At 36.7% G+C, this 19585-nt stretch overlaps 2 protein-coding genes across 8 annotated transcripts in view; one reads left to right on the top strand and one right to left on the bottom strand.

Annotated features, from left to right (window-relative positions):
• Positions 1-19585, bottom strand: part of LOC134804747 (protein AF-10) — a 453368-nt gene that overhangs the window by 66964 nt on the left and 366819 nt on the right. The gene's annotated exons all lie outside the window — the stretch shown is intronic.
• Positions 5-15720, top strand: LOC134804719 (alpha-mannosidase 2-like). The gene is made up of 5 exons (XM_063777882.1): positions 5-816; positions 7249-7341; positions 8063-8257; positions 9595-9706; positions 11500-15720. The coding sequence occupies exons 1-5, from the start codon at positions 40-42 to the stop codon at positions 14154-14156; spliced, it is 3834 nt and encodes a 1277-aa protein (XP_063633952.1). The 5' UTR covers positions 5-39; the 3' UTR covers positions 14157-15720.

Below are 19585 nucleotides of genomic sequence, written 5' to 3'. Positions count from 1 at the left end.
AATATATCTGTATTCGCATTGTCTTCAGCTCTTCGAAAGATGGTTCGAAACCAATCCAAAATGGTACCAAGATCTTTTGACGAGAAGAGCGGAATATCTGCATCAGGCATGAGTGGGCATTCATATCTTAACCCGTTAAATATCCACCAAGCGAGCTCCAGTAGAACCGTACCCGTGAAGAGTCAGCAGCTCCGTCATGTGTCCTTGGTTCCTTCAGTAATAAACACTACACGCGGAAAAATAGTCTCCAGAATTAAGACATCGCAAGCTGAAAATGTACATACCATTGAACTTAGATCGGCCATCAGAAACATATTTTTAAATAGCTCCAAGATAATGCCTCAAAAATTTGACTTGTATTCCTTAGAACGTAATAAAAACAAAGGAAACGACTCGACCTGGGAAAATATAAAAAGCATTCGTCAAAAACCTTCTGCTTTCTTTCCTGCAGTAGAAGACAACAACTTGCAAACAATTGAATCTCAACCGCAGGCGAAAGAAACGGTAGTCATTCCCATTCCTGAAAGGCAAGGGAAATATGAGACCGACGATGGGCTACTTGTAAAAGGAATATTTCGGGCAAAAGCGCCAACGAGTATAAAATCCAGTGTAAACATTGAACCAAATGAAAACCGGCAAACAATACTACTGGATTCTGATAGCCAAAAACTTGACTATTATATGGAAGTAACTACAAATTTGCCCAGCAACGATGGTTACAATATGTCAATTTACGGACTTCCCATATGCGCGTCCATCGAATCAATTAAGTCAAATATTGACGCACAAAAGAAATTTACCGCATTTGACATAGAGGTAATTTGATAATTATTACTGACCGAGCATCAGCAAAGATCTTCGTTTGAGCTTGGGCAAAAATGCTTTCGTATGTTCGGATGTTATCCTCTAGGTACAGGTTGCAATTCTCAACCGACTCTCGTGAAATTTTGTGACCAGGTTCGACTTTAAAATAGCTTTTTTTATCGATTCAGGCGGCCTAGGTGCAATCGCTTGCGCTTCGCCATCGAATCGCTTTGTGTCTCTAGGGTCGTTCTCTCATTTCGTGCAAATTGGTGATGTTCTCTCGATTTGTAAATTTTCTTTTAAATGGTAAATTTGTGGGTTTTCATGCATTGTGGATTCATTTATTGACACTTTTATGCTAAAGGCACCTTCCTAATCTTATTCCTTTTCATTTATAAAGACTGGTGGTAATGAACTAAGCACTGGTAATGAAATGGGCATGGATGGTAATTTTATCAGTGGACGGTAATGAAACAAACTTATGAAATCGCAATAAAAAACTCCATTTAACGAAAATTAACACCATTAATATAATTATCAACATTGAAATCACGTGTCTTAAGCGCTGTGCAGTAGGGTGGAGCGAAATCCAAAATTCTTGAATATAACAATGGCACCCCTCTAAAAGGATGTCTATTTTTTTATTATTTAAGGGAAAAATATTAAAAAAAATATTGGTATATACTTTTAGCCCTCTACTATTCGATTATATTTAGCAATATATGTATATTTTTTATAAATTTAATGTATGCTTTTTTTTTATAACAAGTTTTATTCATTTAATAACATCTTTTTGTTGCAGATATACTTGATTCCTATACTTATTTTTGTTTATAACGTATATTTTTATGACACACTCAAACCACGTAAATAGGGGTTATATGGAAAAGGCCCTTTAACCCGGATATTGTGCACAAATTGGAGTTTACAACTTATTACAGAACTGTGAAAACTATTTTGAACGTGATAAGATAATAAAAATACTACTAGTAAAAGTAAATATATGCCTAACATACGTATGAACATGACCCAAAAAGGGCGTAAGCGACGCCGAAGGGCAATATTTGACGCTTATTTAAATATATAAGTAACCCATTTTTTGCAGTAAAATGATACTTTTCGTAATCAATAATCGTTACTTTGGCACAAGAACGTCTAAAAAAAATAACTCATATATTTTTTTTACACTGTAGCATTTTCCTTGTTTTGCATGAAATTGCGGTTTAATATGAAAGTTTAAGATTTTATTATTTCATAAATATTGAAAAAGGCACAAAAAGTTTGGTAATTACTTATTATATGCTTATTAAGTATTATATAATTTCAATAAAATATACACATATTAGTGAAATAGTATATTTAAATAATTTATGAAAATTTACCTTTATTAATTTCTTTAGCGGCTGGGTAGGGGGCTAAAAGTAGTGTTTATTTTGAAACTTAATATAATCACTATAATCTACATGACAAACTGCAACTTTTTGTACCGGTTCCACATTGATAATCAAATTTTTATTTTTTCCCATACAACGACGCTCCACCCTACTGTGCAGACGATCAAGCCGACTTAACAAATACTCCGGCTTGACAATCGCGACTTATGATTTACCACCTAGCTTATAGCGATTGTCAAGCACAATTTACGTGATTGAAGACGTATTTCGTATTGTTTATTTATTTAATGTTTACACAGCACTACATCAGTCTTGTCACCAACACACTGAGAAACTACATACTTTAATTTAAAAATAACATCCAAATACACTCGACTGCCAATCCATCCACCGCAGCTCCATAAACTCGCAAAATCTCAAGCAGTCATGAGTCAACAGGAGATGCACCAGGAGAAGCCTAAGGGTTATATTTCTAATGCCTGGTACAAAAAGTCTTACAAGCCTCTCTCTCTACTAGTTCAAGGCAGTCAGGGTCCCCACGAGAAGCCCAACAAGCTAAAAGTAGTAGGCTTAAGTTGCGCCTCCAAAGAAATGAAGCCCAGGGTTCCTAAAATAAATATTTCTTGGTAATACAATTCGTCGGGTGAGAATACGTTTGTGCCATACGCCACTTACATGGTTTGCAGGAGAGTGAAAAGAAGCAAAAAAAAATAATTTTCGGAAAGTTTTACATTTAGGAAATATTGAACGTATATATCATTTAGGCATATATGTTTACTACATATTTATAGTACCAAACAAATATTGTGAATACAGTGGTAATCATGAAATAAAAGCAGTAAATGTTAAACGCATAATATATGACATGACACAAAAGTTGTGGATATGTCACACTTTTGTGATAATTTTCTGTTGAGTGTAATTATGCTATAGTAAACTGCGGATGTGGCACAACATTTTTCAAAAATGTTTTTTTGTTTTTTTAAACCGATTAGTTTCAATTATAGCATATTTTTTGGTATTTTAGGAATAATTAAAAAACGATTTTCTCAAAAATGGATATGGCACAAACGTATTCTCATCCGACGACATCCTAAGGAAATTCTTTTGGACCTTTTCCAATTAGTAGAATGTACGTTGACTCGTAAGGAATCCAGGCTAATACTGACGCCTCCAACTTGCTTCTGACCAGAACATTGTAAAAATCTTTTATGGGGCAAGGGACATGGAATTCTCTGACGTTGCGAGTGACAAAGTCTAATCTACTGAAGATACAGTATACAGTACCAAGTGCTTTGATGTGGTCGTGAAATGTTAGCCGCGTATCGAATATGACCGCAAGATCCTTTACTGAGACGACTCTTGTTATTACAAGAGTCTATTGATCCAAGTCTATTGGCTCAGGTCCAAGAAAATATTGTGCATGTGTAGGAAATAGGGCTTGATTAAAACTACACACTTGACACTTAGCCGCATTGAAAGTTAGTTTATTATCCCGACTCCATTGGAACAGAGATGAAACATCCTCCTGCAGCAACTTACAATCCTTCTCCTTCTCAACTCAATATACCAATTTAAGATCGTCGGCGTAGAGTAGACAACGAGCGTTATAGATAACCGAGGGCAGGTTATTGACCATTATTCCAAATAAGAAAGGCCCCAAGATTGAATCTTGGCTGTCACCAGAACGAGTATGGTACGGATCTGGTACGAAGTGGCCATGCTGGTCGTTGAGTACTGCGGTTGATCTCGCAGATAACTGGCAAAAATGTTAAGCAAATGTGGACTGAACCCAATAGCGTCTAGTTTGTGTAGGAATAATGGTTTCACTTGTTTCGACAACATGCCATGGAGTATGGACTCAAACAGCTTTGCTGAAAGAAAATAATACCTTGACTTTGGGATCGGTCTTACCCGTGAAATCTTCCAATGGTTAAGATATGTACTTGTGGAGAGTAGGTACCAGATTAAGCATGGAGTGTATTGGACCACCCCACCACCCCTTTAAGATATATGTAGGTACCTAAGTAGTCTGGACCAACAGCATAGAAGCCCGAAAAACTTACTTTGGTGTTAAGACCCCTTATGCAGGTACCTAAGTAGTCTGGACCAACAGCATAGAAGCCCGAAAAACTTACTTAATTTGGTGTTAAGACCCCTTACATTTTGGTAAATTAGATCCAGTGAAGGTTTCGGAATCAGGATTCCGAACTAAGTATTACTGAATGGTTATAGTCTGACTCCCATTGACGTTGGATTTACGAAATGACCACGATTATCGGGCTATATAGTTGGAAAAAAACAGGATTCATACATTGTCGAGGGTACTCCTATTTTGAAAGTAAAGTTTGAGCTTAAGTTCGTCGACATTGCACCATGAATAACAGCAGATATGCCCGTATATCCTCCGATCCTCAATCTATATTCCACAGATGGATGAACTTGCGATGGTCCACCGCCCTGAGAAGGTTTTTACACCGCTTTTTACTGCTGGTATCAGTTTTCTGAGATTTATCATGCACGGATTGGGAATTGTCGTTTTGACGGCGGAGGCACTATTATTGCTTTTCGGCCTGTGTTTATGTTCCTGTAGTTTCTGACTTTTATTCCAAACATTTGCCCCGTTCTCTACCTTATCGTCGACAGGTATCAGATGATTCCAACTCACTTAGTCTCTTAGTAACGTGTCAAATTTCTCAGCACAGTCCTTGAGTGCGGTCTGGTATTATATGTAGAGCGGCGGGTTATGTTAATCTACTGCGCTCTAGTCCAAGTAATCCAAAAATCACCAGTTGGGCTCGCCTATATTTTATTACATACAGTTTTAAATGCTTATACCAACATTCTATTTATAATAACTTAACCCTCTTTCCATTAAATGTACTGCCTCAAACACATTATCATTACCTTCTAAATTCGTTCATTACCTTCCCTGGCAAAATAGGAAGGAAAAGAAATAAATGAAACAGATATGAATGAAGTTTTGGAAGTTTTCGTCGCCTAGGTCGGTTGATATCAGACCTTGATTTCGCAGAATAAGCCACCCGAAAGGCAACCCTAAAATACATCAATTAGGTATAATTTTAATAATGTACAATTGGTACTTACTGTATAAATCACTAGATGGCGATGAAGATTTATCTGAACCACACTCCTTCCCGACACGAGAGAACGTAGGGCCAACTGACTGACGAACAATATGTTGTATTCGCGGGAAGTGCTATACAGGGTGTAATCGTTAAGTGTAGCCAGGCGATAATTGCGTAAATATAACAGATATCAGAAAACTTCCGAATGATATCGAAAGTGCGTTACCCAATTAGTAAAATTACATTAATAACTTTTTTAAATAAAAGCAGAAATATCCCAAACATTAACTTCAAACCCCGCCATACATTTAGTACGACGACTCACCCCTCAAAGAACGTCGGTGTCGTAAGAGATAAAACTGCTTGAAATTCATTATTTGCGATCATAAACTGTAATTAAATAATAAAACTACCGTTTATGAAATAATAAATGTAGCATTTATTTTCAATTACACCGAAAATTTTAAGAAAAGTTCATTTAGAATCATTTAAGAGGGCTCGTCAATGTATCGCACAAGAAGGGCGTCACTTCGAGCAACTACTGTAAACAAAAATTACTCCCTTAAAAAATAAATGCTAGATTTATTATTTCATAAACGGTATTTAATTACAGTTTATTATCGCAAATAATTAATCTCAAGCAGCTTTATCTCTTACGACACCGACGTTCTTTGAGGGGTGAGTCGTCGTACTAAATGTATGGGAGGGTTTGAAGTGAATGTTTGGGATATTTGTGCTTTTATTTAAAAAAGTTATAAATGTAATTTTACTCATTGGGTAACGCACTTTCGATATCAATTGGAAGTTTTCTGATATCTGTTATATTTACGGAATTATCGCCTGGCTACACTTAACGATTACACCCTGTATACCCTTGATATATAGCAAAATATAGCTAATCCATTTCTCGCGTCGGTAATGAAGGAATTGCTTGGACCATACACTTATAAGGCTGTATAGTTTTATTGTTAATTTCTTAACATAACTAAATTACTTGTTTACTGAACCAACAACAAGTTTTCTATGTTTAGTATCTTAAGGTTCAAATGGAGGTCAAAGTTATAACTTCACGCGTTACATGCAGAGAGGAACGAAAATAGTGGGGGTTAATTGTAAATATAAAGAAAATAACCACCTTTTTAGAATTGTTCATGGCGGGCCAATATACTTTAGGTCCTATGTTACAACCTTGCCAGATATTAACAGATATTCGAAAACACCATCACATTTTTGGTAAATTGCAAATAATACCGATTTGCACGAAATGCGAGAATGATCCTCTACTGTCTCTCTATCACTCTTGCATATTAGTGTGACAGTGATAGTTGCGTTTCGTTCGCTAAGTAGCGTTAGCGATTATCACATTTTTGAATTTTTATCAAAATGGCGGGGCCATACGTTTATAGCCCCCTCCAGACTATGCGCGTGAATCGCGGGCGAAGCCGCGAACGCGAGTGTGGAGTCGATTTCGCTGTCTGCGAAATCGACTCCACACTTGCGTTCGCGGCTGTGTGACTTTATCAGACATTGTTGTTTGACAATATTACATACAAAATGCCAGGGGGCTCTGCGCTAAACGGATTAAAGATGAAATTTGGTATGATGATAGTTTGAGGGGCCCACTGATTAACAGTCCGCCGGACGGTATCGGCCTGTCAGTTAGAACAAAATTTTGACAGTTCCGAACAACTGACAGGCCGATACCGTCCGGCGGACTGTTAATCAGTGGGCCGCTTTACAGGATAGATTTTATCAATCATCATCATTATCATCATTCCGCGTAGACGAAGTTGCGGGCAGGAGCTAGTTTCCTATCCCTAGCGGGTGGAATAAAACAGTTTTAATACTTAGGTGTAAGTATCTATAGGTACTTGCGGTTAATTTGTATTTCATAATTATTGCGCTATTAAAATCAAATAATGGCTTATCTTATTTTTATATTCTTAAAATTATTTTCTTAGCCTTCCTGGATGAAGAAACGACATTTTTGGAATAATATTTATAACAGTCGCTACGAATTTCTAATGAGAAATTCAAAATGGCCGCCATTGAAGGTACGTAGTGAGAAAGTATTGTAGGCAATATTGTAGGTACTTTATTTAAACCTTAAACCACTTCATTTTAGAGAGTGTATTTTCTTTATACCCGACTACGGATGGCCTATGATTTTAGCAGCGACTATTTGTATGTTTGTGTCGCCGTTCCATCGTCGATCGTGGACCCAAATAATGTTGATGACTGTATTTAAGAAATACAGGGTGTCACTAGCCATTGGATAAAGCCAAAATGTACATATGCATTAGGGTATTTAGAACCAGTATACAAAGTATCATAACAATCGGTGTAGGAAGAAATTAACAAATTACGATTTGTTTACTTTGATGCAACCTGTATGTGTTAGTAGCTCCTGAGGTAATAAATAGTATGAAACCTTTGACCGTTTTGATTATGTTTGACATTAATAAGATTCTGACTTTTGACAAATGTCATCATTGCCGCACATTTTCAAACAAATTGTCAAAAGCACTGCCAATGATTAATACAGCATGTTTCTTTTTGTTGTCGATTATTGGAAATAACTTTTTTGATAACTTTCGTTTGATAATTTATTTTTTTATCTTTTGTTCTAATTAAAAAAATATTACCATTAGAGCATTTCTAAGAAGTAACCCTACGTGGGATTTCAGGGTTTGTCCAATGGCTAAGGTCAAGAATTTCCGTAGTCGGGTTATAACAATGTTTCAAACGTTTTACTGGATACTTATTTATTTTAAGGTTATACTAGTACCTCGCTCACATGTTAATACTATTTGGAAGAACACTTTTGAGCATTATAACAATAACTCTGCCCACAAAATCATTTCTAACATCGTGAAGAAGATGAACTTATATCCTAACTTAACTTTTACTTGGAATGAAATATCCCATTTAAGTAAATGGTGGAAAACGACCACCCATAAAAACCGCGTGGTAAGTGTTTTAACTACGCATGCAAACATACTTCTAGGTTTCTTTAGCATGGCCTAACGCAACTGAACACATAATACAATAATATACATATTTATGTACATACTATGTAAAGCTCAATAACTGTTTAAATGTCTTTTAGCTATACAATAGGTCACCTGCAATAATATGTTACTCTTCGAAGGCCGCAAAAATATGTGACACGCTCTTATGGCTCTACAAATAAGATCGTGTCAGATATTTTTGCGGCCTTCGTTGTGTAACATATTATTGCAGGTGACTGTACTCAAACACACCCAACTTGTCAGTAGAAAAAGTCGCGAATTTCAAATTTTCTATTTCTATTTCCTACATTTTTTTAAATTTGCCGCCTTCACGAACTGACTACTGACAAAGTTGCTATGCCAGTGTATTATTTACATAGGTAGGTATATTTGTTTTGTGTCGTGAATGAGGTGGCCCCGAGTTTGACCAGCGAACTAGATGGCGCTAAACCGATAACTTGATGGCGTTAGACCAAGATAACTCCGCAGCTATTTTTATAGCACAGACGTTTAAATAACTCGCAAGTCTGTGCGGAAAGAGAAGAGTCGTGGAAAGTATGGGGCCCAATACATTCCACGACTCTTCTCTTTCCTCTATAAAAATAGCTGATGTAGATGTAATGAGATGTACCTATAGAGTCATCTTGGTCTGACTCTAACGCAATTGTCAAACGTCAACTTTTGACAACCAGCTGTATACTTAATATGCGACATGAGTTTTATTAGGATTTAAATCTATTCTACTATTAATCAATCACTATTTGGTATTATATAAGGTGCTAACAAATTAGTTACGGATATTTTAAGAGATGATACATTACATTAAAACAATGAACTTTTAACTGTAATTAAGGAACCTTTGTATATCATTTTTTTGTTTTCATTTACCGAACAAAAAAAATTATTATAATTAATTTTTAAAATAATCACCCTATTATGTACCTGTCAAGATGTTTAACACTGTCTGTCATGTCACGTCAAAAGTTGTTTTTCTTAAATGTCGTTATGATTCGGTGGGAAATGATAGTTTAAAGAGGTTTTAGAATGTCTAAAGAGGTCTCATTTAATTATCTAATTAACAGGGTGTTTTAACGTAGCAAATTTGTTTCCTAGTTTTCTCCAAAAAAACATAAGAAAACCAATGATGTTTCATACTTAAATGTACTCCGAGAACCGAGTACTATCAGCTGTAAAAATATCCGTGACTAATTTGTTAACACCTTATATATTCGTCGTAGTTTCGTTACAGTGGCAAATAGTGCAAATACTTTACTCGCATAATCTGTATTTCCACAGAGTCTTAAGAAATTTGTAAAAGCAGGAAGATTAGAAATAACTACTGGAGGTTGGGTCGAATCTGACGAAGCAACAACCCATATATTCGGCCTCGTGCATAATCTGATTGAAGGTAAATACGTAGGTATATACCGTTAACCGGGGTAAATAGGGATGGCGGAGTGAATAAGGAGGGATGAAAACCAGAAATGACATTTACCTGTTAATTTAGGTTATTCCCATTAGTTACCTGGTAACAACTGTGTTTTTTTTTTCACCTGTCCCCAGTGGTAACAACTGGGAAAACGAATTTTTATTTTCCATTAATATAGCCACGATCAGCAAAACTTACTAAATCACCTGTTGACGTAAAACATTCCCATTTCATATTTATTTAGGCACTTATTTTTGTTAGTATTTAACTTTAGCATATAGAGCGCTGTTGGCCTAACGGTAATAGCGTGCGACTTTCAATCCGGAGGTCGCGGGTTCAAACCCAGGCTCGTACCTACCAATTAGTTTTTCGGGACTTACTTACCTACGAAATATCATTTGATATTTACTAGTCGCTTTTCGGTGAAGGAAAGCATCGTGAGGAAACCGAACTAATCATAATAAGGTCTAGTTTACCCTCTGGGTTGGAAGGTCAGATGGCAGTCGCTTTCGTAAAAACTAGTGCTTACGCAAATTCTCGGGATTAGTTGCCAAGCGGACGCCTGGATAACGCGAGGAAGATGATTTAAATTTAGAAAATTATGATGATCATACGTCGTTATCGCGTGGGCAAAATCAAGCCTGTCAAAGAACACATGTAACAGAACGTCTGTTTTGTAAAAGTGGAATATACTGCCTACACATTTAAACCTCTAAGATGTTTTTCATATCTAGCATAAAGTTTTATTTAAATTCGATTCTGCTACATTTTGAACCCATAGGTACATATAAACGTTACTCGATAGGAATGTCACTTCTGTTATTATTTATTACAAGCTTTTATTTAGTTTTACCTGACCGTTGTCTGTCTGTCTGTCTGTGTGTAATCAAATCTTGCAAGTTAAATTTGATCCACTTCCCGGTTTCCGATTGAGCTGAAATTTTGCATACATACGTAAGTCGGGTGACAATGCAATATTATGTTGTCATCGAGCTGATCTGATGATGGAGACCGGAGGTGGCCATAGGAACTCTCTGATAAAACAACGAAACCTAATTGTGTTTGGGGTTTTTAGAATTGTCTCGATGAGTATTAGTTGCCTCTGGAATAAAAGTACAGTCAGCGATAAAAGCTTGTACCAAAAATGAAATTTTTGCCAAAAACTTATTTGTCGTAATCTTTCACTACTGTCAAATCGTTGTGGCCCCCGCTATAACGACGTATGATGATGATAACAACTTATATTTTTTTTTTTCGTTTTTACCACAGGGGACAGGTGGGTAAAAAATTCCCAGTTGTTACCACTGGTAACACCTTGGTGGTAACTAGTGAAGTTAACAAATATTTTTTGGTATACAAGGGGGCAAAGCTGTTGTTTCACCGCTCGTGCAAATATTGATACCCGAGCAAGCGAAAGATTTCATGAACGAACCACGGGGGTAGCGTAAGTGGAAACTTAAACGTTACGAGGGTTTCAAGGCATGATGGTTAAACAAATTTTGCCACCAAGGGAAAACATTGAATCAAATTAAAACATGTATGGCCCGACATTCTCTTGGTCGGTTTTTTATTCGGGAAATCGGAGCAAGTGCCACCTGTTTAGAAGTTAAAACATTAAAATGGTCTAAAGATTATAGATTACAAGATATCATACAGTCCCGCGTTTTTTCGTACAAGGTGGGAATGGTCATCGCCCTGTATTCTTTCCTAGAATAGTAGAATATCAAGAAGGCAGTCGTCACACTTACTTAAAAACGGTTATATCTTTCTAGGACACCAGTGGCTCGCGGAGCACCTAAACTTTGCGCCGGACGTGGCGTGGCTCACCAACAGTGTCACCCACAGTCCCACACTAGCCTATCTATTGTCTGCGTCGGGCATAACTAAATTAATCTTCACCAATGTTCATTACTCGTGGGAGGAGTATTTTGCAGAGTATCAAATAAGCGACTTCGTTTGGGTTCAAAACTGGATCAGTGAAGGATCATATTCGTCAGAGCTTAATAAACTATTAAAACAATTAGGACAGGATCGTTATCCCAGCAATTCGGTACTATCACACTACTTACAGTTTAACACGGACGGATTTGGAGCTTGTGGCCCCAATAAACAATTATGTACCATTGATTTTGATTTCTTCAAACATGCCCAACCTTGGCATATACACGGATACAACGTCAAAGAGAAGTCCGAATTAATTCTCGAACAATATTCGAAGACCGGGACCCTGACACCCCATAATGTCATTATTGCTCCAATTGGAGGACCCCATCACTTCGCAGCTCAAGAGGAGGTTGATTACCAGTACAATAACTACGAAAAAATTGCTGACTTTATCAACGTTAATCGCGATATTTACAAAGCTACTATTGAGTTTGGTACGCCAAACGATTATTTTAAGTCAATCTTAAAAAGAAATTTAAAGTATCCAAGATTGAAAGGAGATTTTTTAAATTTTGCCGATGTGGAAAATGGCATCCCGGCGTATTGGACAGGCTATTTCACATCCAGACCTTTACTTAAAATTTTACTAAGGCGTCTTCAAGCAACCTTAAGATCTTCAGAAATATTGTTTTCATTTGCGCTAGCTGATTCGACAAACCATAGCCAAGATATTGACGTAAATATAATTGAGCTATTAACCAAAAGTAGAGAAACCGTCGCCCGATTATTAGATCGCAACGTGATAGGCGGCACCCTGTCTAGTAATGTGCTCCGATACGTGCACGACAATATTTGGACAACGGTGAACGACTGCTGGAAAATACAGGAGGCCATGGTTAGTTTGTTCACTACAAATAAGACGAGAAAAACCCCTTATTTGAGGAAGTATGTGTATCGAGACGGTGAGTTTGTATCAATATTTAGAACTATCAGTCCAGGCGATAACGTGTTAGTGTTTAATTCTTTAAGCCATGAGAGATACGAAATAATAGAACTGTTCACTAAAATACCAAACATCAGAATTATTGACCACAACAAAAAAGATGTCCCAGTCCAGGTCAATCCTGTATGGAAGTACAACCTTAATAATGTAGTTATATCTAAACAATTCTTCAAAATAGTTTTCGCCGTTCTTATCCCTCCGTTGACAATTGAACTCTTCAAAGTAAAGGAATCGCCTGTTACAACATTTAATGCAGCCACGATATATTGCGTACACTGCATTGTAGAAGAAGACATGAATAGTGAATTATATTTCCCTTTTACTATTCAGCCTATTGAACAAGGGGATGTTCAGCTGGAAAATTATAAGCATCGCCTAGTATTTGACGAAACCACTGGGTTATTAAAAACAGTCGTAGAGAAAGACACCTATACGGTAAAGCCGGTTGTGATCGATTACGGAGCATTTACAGGATCTGACGTAAATTCTGGGATGTTTTTACTTAACACTAATACGACAAACCCAATTCGAGATATATTGAAACCATACAGAACAACAAAAATATTTATGATATTGACTGGCCAACTGATCACTGAATTTACTTCAGTATACGGACAACTGTTACACCACACTGTCAAATTATTTAATGTACTTAACAGCCCCTTATCCAGCGTCATTTTCATCGAAAGTAAAGTAGATTTAAATGTTTCACCAAGTAACAGAGATGTAGAATTATTTATGTCAATACAAACGGATATTAATAACGGAAATCCTCCAGAGATCTATATCGATAATAACGGATTTCAATACACACCTCGTACTATTAATGTAACTAGACGCATTGAATCTAATGTGTATCCTATAACGACACTAAGCTACATCCAAGACCGAAAGCAACGCTTAACTGTTATTACTGACCATGCCCAAGGAGTGAGTGCACTGCAAGAGGGACAGATAGTTGTGATGCTGGATAGGAGGGTCCTCTTCGACGACGGCCGGGGGGTCAATGAAGGGCTAGCCGATAGAGGCGCTACGTACCAAAGACATTATATCCTACTGGAAAACTTCAGCCAAACAACTAAATATTACCCCGGGCCCCATTCAAAATCTGTCCAATTACCCAGTTACAGGGCTAATTATTTATCTAATACTTTAAATTACGACTCAGACATTTTTATAATAGACAAGAATGCGACTGGGTATTGCTTATACGCTATCATTCCTTTAATTAAGGCGACATATCCATGCGACGTCTTTTTACTTAGTTACAGAGCATTTTTGGACGGCATTACTTCAAAACGTTCGTCAACAAATGCAGGTTTGATGATTTTGCATAGACAAAGCTTCACTTGTCAGATAAATTATGAGTCACTGGTACACTGTGACTTAGATCCTAATCTCTTCATACAGAACATACTTCCGGCCACTAAAACAGTTTTTAAAACTAATTTAGCGGGTACAAACCAGGGAACCCGTTTAAAATATATAAATCTAGAAATGTTTCAGCCAATGGAACTATTAACTTTAAGAATACATTCATGAAACTATACCAGCTAGACCTTCTCTCATTTGTGTTCGAGATGATTAAGTCAATAGAAACTTCTTATATACTTAATATAAATGTGTGCCTTTAACACCGCAGTAGTTAGGAATTAGGTAGGTCGTGAATTTTGAATAGGGTAATTCGCCAGTAACTAGCCACTTTTAGTAACTGGCCGCCCGAAACTGAAAATGAATTCTATTCACCTATACATAGAATTCATTTTAGTATAAGGTGGCCAGTTATTGAAGGCTGGCCAGTTATTAAAACCTTATACTATAAAAAAAAAAACATAGCCACAACCGAATACAGAACCTCCCCCTTCTATGAAATTGAAGTCGGTTAAAAATTAATTCTGTTTATAGGTATAGATGGTCCACAGATGGTCAAGCAAATCTTGTCAGTAGAAAAAGGCGCGAAATTCACTTTTTCTATGAGACAATATCCCTTCGCGCCTACATTTTTCAAATTTGCCGCCTTTTTCTACTGACAAGATCTGCTTGACCAACTTTAAATAGAATTCATTTTTAGTTTAGGGCGGCCAGTTACTAAAACCGGCCAGTTACTTTGCGAATTACCCTACGTTATGTTAGGTATTAAGCGAGGCGTAGGTAGACCAGCAAGAACTGCATGCAATTTACGTTACATTTCCGACTACTATAAAGTAAACTGGATTCAATAATTAAGTTTGATCAGATACCGCAATGTAATGAAAATTTCATGCAAGTTCTTGTTAGTCTAAACCTCGCTTTAGGGTAGGTTTTATTATTTTTATTATAAGACCTACTTATTACAATGTTCTCGTTATGTAATGCAGTGCAACAGCAAAGAGTATTTAATATTCCAGTTCAAAATACCAGTAGTTTTAAATATAGGGATAGCCCTATATTGAGACGATACTTATTTATTTATATATTTGTTATAGATGGTCAAGCAAATCTTGTCCGTAGAAAAAGGCGCGAAATTCAAATTTTCTATGAGACGATATCCCTTCGCGCCTACATTTTCCAAATTTGCCGCCTTTTTCTACTGACAAGGTCTGCTTGACCAACTTTATCAATTAACGGTGCCATATTTTTTTTGTATTCCTTAAGTAAGTTTTACCTGCTCTAAAACTGACCTAGCCTACTCACAATCGTATGAACATTGGTAAACGAGCTGTGATTTGATGTGCATTAAAAAGTGGAATACCACAAATGTCTCGATAATGAGGGTTCTCGTTTTCATTGGTTTGTGGTGTCAAAAAATATGGCTGTTTCATACATCTTGGCTGGTCCATTTTCTATGGGAGGGTAAATTTTTTTTCGCGATTTCGGGGTTGATCGCATAGTAATATGGCAACAGGGTGTCCCTAGCCATTGGACAAAGCCGAAATATACATATTACATTAAGGTATTTAGAACTAGTATACAAAGTATCATAACAACCGGTGTAGCGGTTACGAAGAAATTAACAAATTACGATTATTTATTTTGGAGCAGTCTGTATGTATTAGTAGCTCCTGAGGTAATAAATAGTATGAAACCTTCTTAAACCTTTTTGATTATCTTTTTTATTTATAACACTAATAAGATGCGACAATGATGTGATATCATCATTGCTAGATAGCGACCCGCCCCGGTTTCGCATGGTTTAGCAAAGTATACACCTATAGTGTTAGCGGTACAGCCTGAAATTCGGGAATTAGCTGCAAATGGTGTTAAAGGTATGAAAATCGGCACGATTTATCTTTAGACCATTTGAATTAATTTGACCCGTAGCACCAAAAAATAAAAATAAACGGAAAGGAGTTATGACGTCATCTTTTTTTTGTATGGAAAAAGAATATTTGTTGTTCAGAAAACAATTGTGTGTGGTATTAAATGAAGGGGCATTCGGAGCCGGTTCTAAAAATATATTACATTTCAGTCACTTGTATTAAATTAAAATTAATAGTACCTACATTGTAGAAGAGGACGGAAAACCGCTAAAAGATGGACGAGTGAGTTTGAGGACCGACACGTTAGTGGGGGCCCTCTAATAATACGAGTCCATCTTTAGCGTTTCCGGCCGAGGCATTACATATAGTGCTTTTCACAACTACTGCGAGGAAATAAGAAAACATTTGCATAACTATAAGTACTATCCCGCGATTTCTCTGGTAGCAAATTACTAGCCTCTGCCTGTGCTGCCTCTTGAATTTCGGTAGGCGTCAGCGTAAGAATATCATTTTCTTCACTAACTCATTTTTATAGCGAGCGTAGATACGTGTTTCTTGTATTTTTTAATCAAACACAATTTACACTATCCAATTCAGTAACTATTTTCAGATCCCGCCTTTTTTACTTTTTTTATCACTTTTAAGAGGCGTTTTTTGTTATTTGCTTCAAACCGACTCTAAACTTAGAAGCGTTTTTGTTAAAAAAAACCACAAACAGCTTCAAAAGTAAAAAACGTCTTAAGCGTGAACTGAGGGGCTACCGCGAAAACCGAAATTCGCAAATTGCGGGGATCTTACTCTTTTACTCCAATGAAGGCGTAATTAGAGTGACAGAGAAAAATGCCCGCAATTGACGATTTTCGGTATTGGCGGTAGCCCTATTGAATGGATAGTTGTTAAAAAAAATGAACTGAAAGGTTTTGACATTTCTTTTTTTTAAACAAGAAATTGGTCCTATAAATAACGTAATTTTATTTTTGAAGGAAAAAGTTGCGCCAAAAGACATTTTATTGATTTTTATGTTTTAAATGATACTCATTGCTGTAGCGAACCGTCATCAATGACAGATGATGATAACAATGAAACATTGTAGTAGTGGTGGTTCAGGTGCTACAGCTATTGCCTACTTTCCAGCTTGGTTTTAGACCATCTATTGCCACATTTCCGAACAGTGGCGTGAAAAAGTAGTTTTCAGCTTATCAAGACATAGAAAACCTAAAACTATTGCAATATCAATCACGTTTTAAAGATTTAAGAACTGCATAAGTAAGTTTGTAGTCCCATATAAATATATGGTATTACAAAGTTACTGTTGCAGTTCCAACAAATAGTAGGTAAAGTAAAGGTCTGTGATGTACGATGTGAGAATGACTATGTATATATGTAACTATTATATGTGTATAGTACGAGTAGGTATGGTATGGCTATGAGTATGGTAAGGATATGAATATGGCATAGGTATGAGTGCGGGTATGGTGTGGGAGTTGTAGGATCGGTACTTGGGTATTGAGTATTGTATGAGTACAAGTATAGTTTGGTATGGCCATGAGTATTGTATAGGTATATGAGTACGAGTATAGTGCGGGATGGGTATGAATATGAGCTTTGATAAAAGTGGTAGCTGACGTACGTACAAGAAGTGGTACCCGAAAAGAAGGGCTACCTACAAAAAGAGATGAGATCCCATCAAAAATATTACATGTAAAAAGATGCTTTACTCGTACCGTAATCGTAAATATGTATAATGCTCAAACTGCATGCGATTAGCGCGCTAGCGTTACGTTTAATTATTTTTATTAGTTGACGATGATCCTTGTGTCATTATGCAGCCGTGCGATGGCCAAGTCATTATACATATTAAAAATTAAAGATATCTTATTGATACGGTTTAACACCCCCTGGCACTGACTGAAATAACCGACTTGGTTTCACATAACGAACGTTTTGGATTCAAAACTTTTTTGTAGTAGTAGAAGAATTGCATTGCGAGACTTGCATCTTTTTATTTTACATGTAATGTTTTTGATGGGATTGCCTATTTTCCAACTTGGTTTTAGACCATCTATTGCCACATTTCCGAACAGTGGCGTGAAAAATAATTTTCAAAACATACCAAGTTTGGGCTCCTCCAGATACGATACCGTTGAATATTTTTTTGTAAAATATACCTCAAATAATACCCTATTTCCTCATATCTAACCTCAAGAAATTAATTGTGAAAATATTTAGTTTATAAACGAAAGTATTTTTATTTTATATGCTTATCGCGAGGTCTACAGTCCACAGAAAGACTAGTGTATATTATTAAATTTAATGTTATGAACATTAGACATAGAGTCGCGTCAAGAAAAGTCTGCAGCGGATTTGATAGCCCACGCAGTGTAAGTGTTATTTATACGTCATAATTTCCAAGGCCCCAACGTTGTCTGTTCACTTTGACGGCGCAGCAACTAGTATCACTCCTCTACCCTCGCTCTTTTAAAAATGCCATTTGTTAAAAAAGGACAACCATAGGTACTGCTGACAAGATGAGCTTCAAATCAGTGTTGCCTTTTTTGGTGCATCCAGGCTGTGTATGTGTGAGTAAAAACGTGTATGTATGCTCGTTTAGGGATGTGAAAAGTCGATTTGAGTCATGTTATGTTAAACGCTACACAGCGGAACGAAATAGCTATTAATTGAATCTGCAATATCTTCGTTAAACATAAACATAATTGAAATGCTAATGTATAATGAATATATTAGAATATAATAAAATAATTCAATTATTGCGGAACACATGTTTTAGTTGGTATTTATGTATTTTAATTAAATATCTGAACTTTCCCTTCGTTCCCTGCTGGGGCGTGACGATAAAATTGTGATTTGATAACCACAATAAAGAATAAAAGCGTTTGTTAATTTTAGGTATCGTTAAACCTTTGAAGTAAAATTATAATTGCAAGAAATGTCGATAGTTTATCGACATGGCTACAGCAAGGTGGTGTTACATTGTTAATCGTACACTAAACATAATTGGTTACAGTGACAGCTGGCTTAGACGTAATCTTTATAGTATATTATATCTATGATAATTTCATAGAAGTTTGACGTTTAAAATGACACTTGCACTGCGTGGGCTATCAAAATCGCTGCAGACTTTTCACGGTCTGATTCTAGACATACTTAATAGATAAAGTTAAAGATTGTATGTATGCTGTGTCTTCTTAAGTTGTTTGTGATTGTATGTAACGGATTTTGAATTACGCGCCTTAATTCAATGGCTCTCCAAACGTACCGGTGGACCACCTTTCACTCGATCGAACTGGTCTCGGACCGGACCAAGGTCGAGGTCTGGTACGCCCGTCTGTAAAGGCTTTTACGGTGACTCCTGTAGGGCTACCGCCAATACCGAAAATCGTCAATTGCGGGCATTTTTCTCTGTCACTCTAATCACGCCTTCATTGGAGTAAAAGAGTAAGATCCCCGCAATTTGCGAATTTCGGTTTTCGCGGTAGCCCCTCTGTCAGGAAGCTTTAGTTTTCTTTTGTGGCAACATTGTACTTGTAGACCCCTATTCTTATGATTCTACCACGGCAGTCGTAATATCGTTTATTAGCGTCCTTATCACTCTTTCTAGTTTGACCGAAAGTGTCCGATAGGGGTCATAGGGGCGATAGGGACGCAGACAAAGAAACGTAGGCTTTCTGTTGTAGCCATTTTTTAACATGTTTATTTTAACGCACAATAATT

This window comes from Cydia splendana, chromosome Z (genome assembly GCF_910591565.1).
Source record: "Cydia splendana chromosome Z, ilCydSple1.2, whole genome shotgun sequence".
Taxonomy (NCBI): Eukaryota; Metazoa; Arthropoda; class Insecta; order Lepidoptera; family Tortricidae; genus Cydia; species Cydia splendana.
The sequence above is the reverse complement of the archived record's forward strand: the minus strand, read 5'-3'. Positions and strand labels throughout refer to the sequence as shown.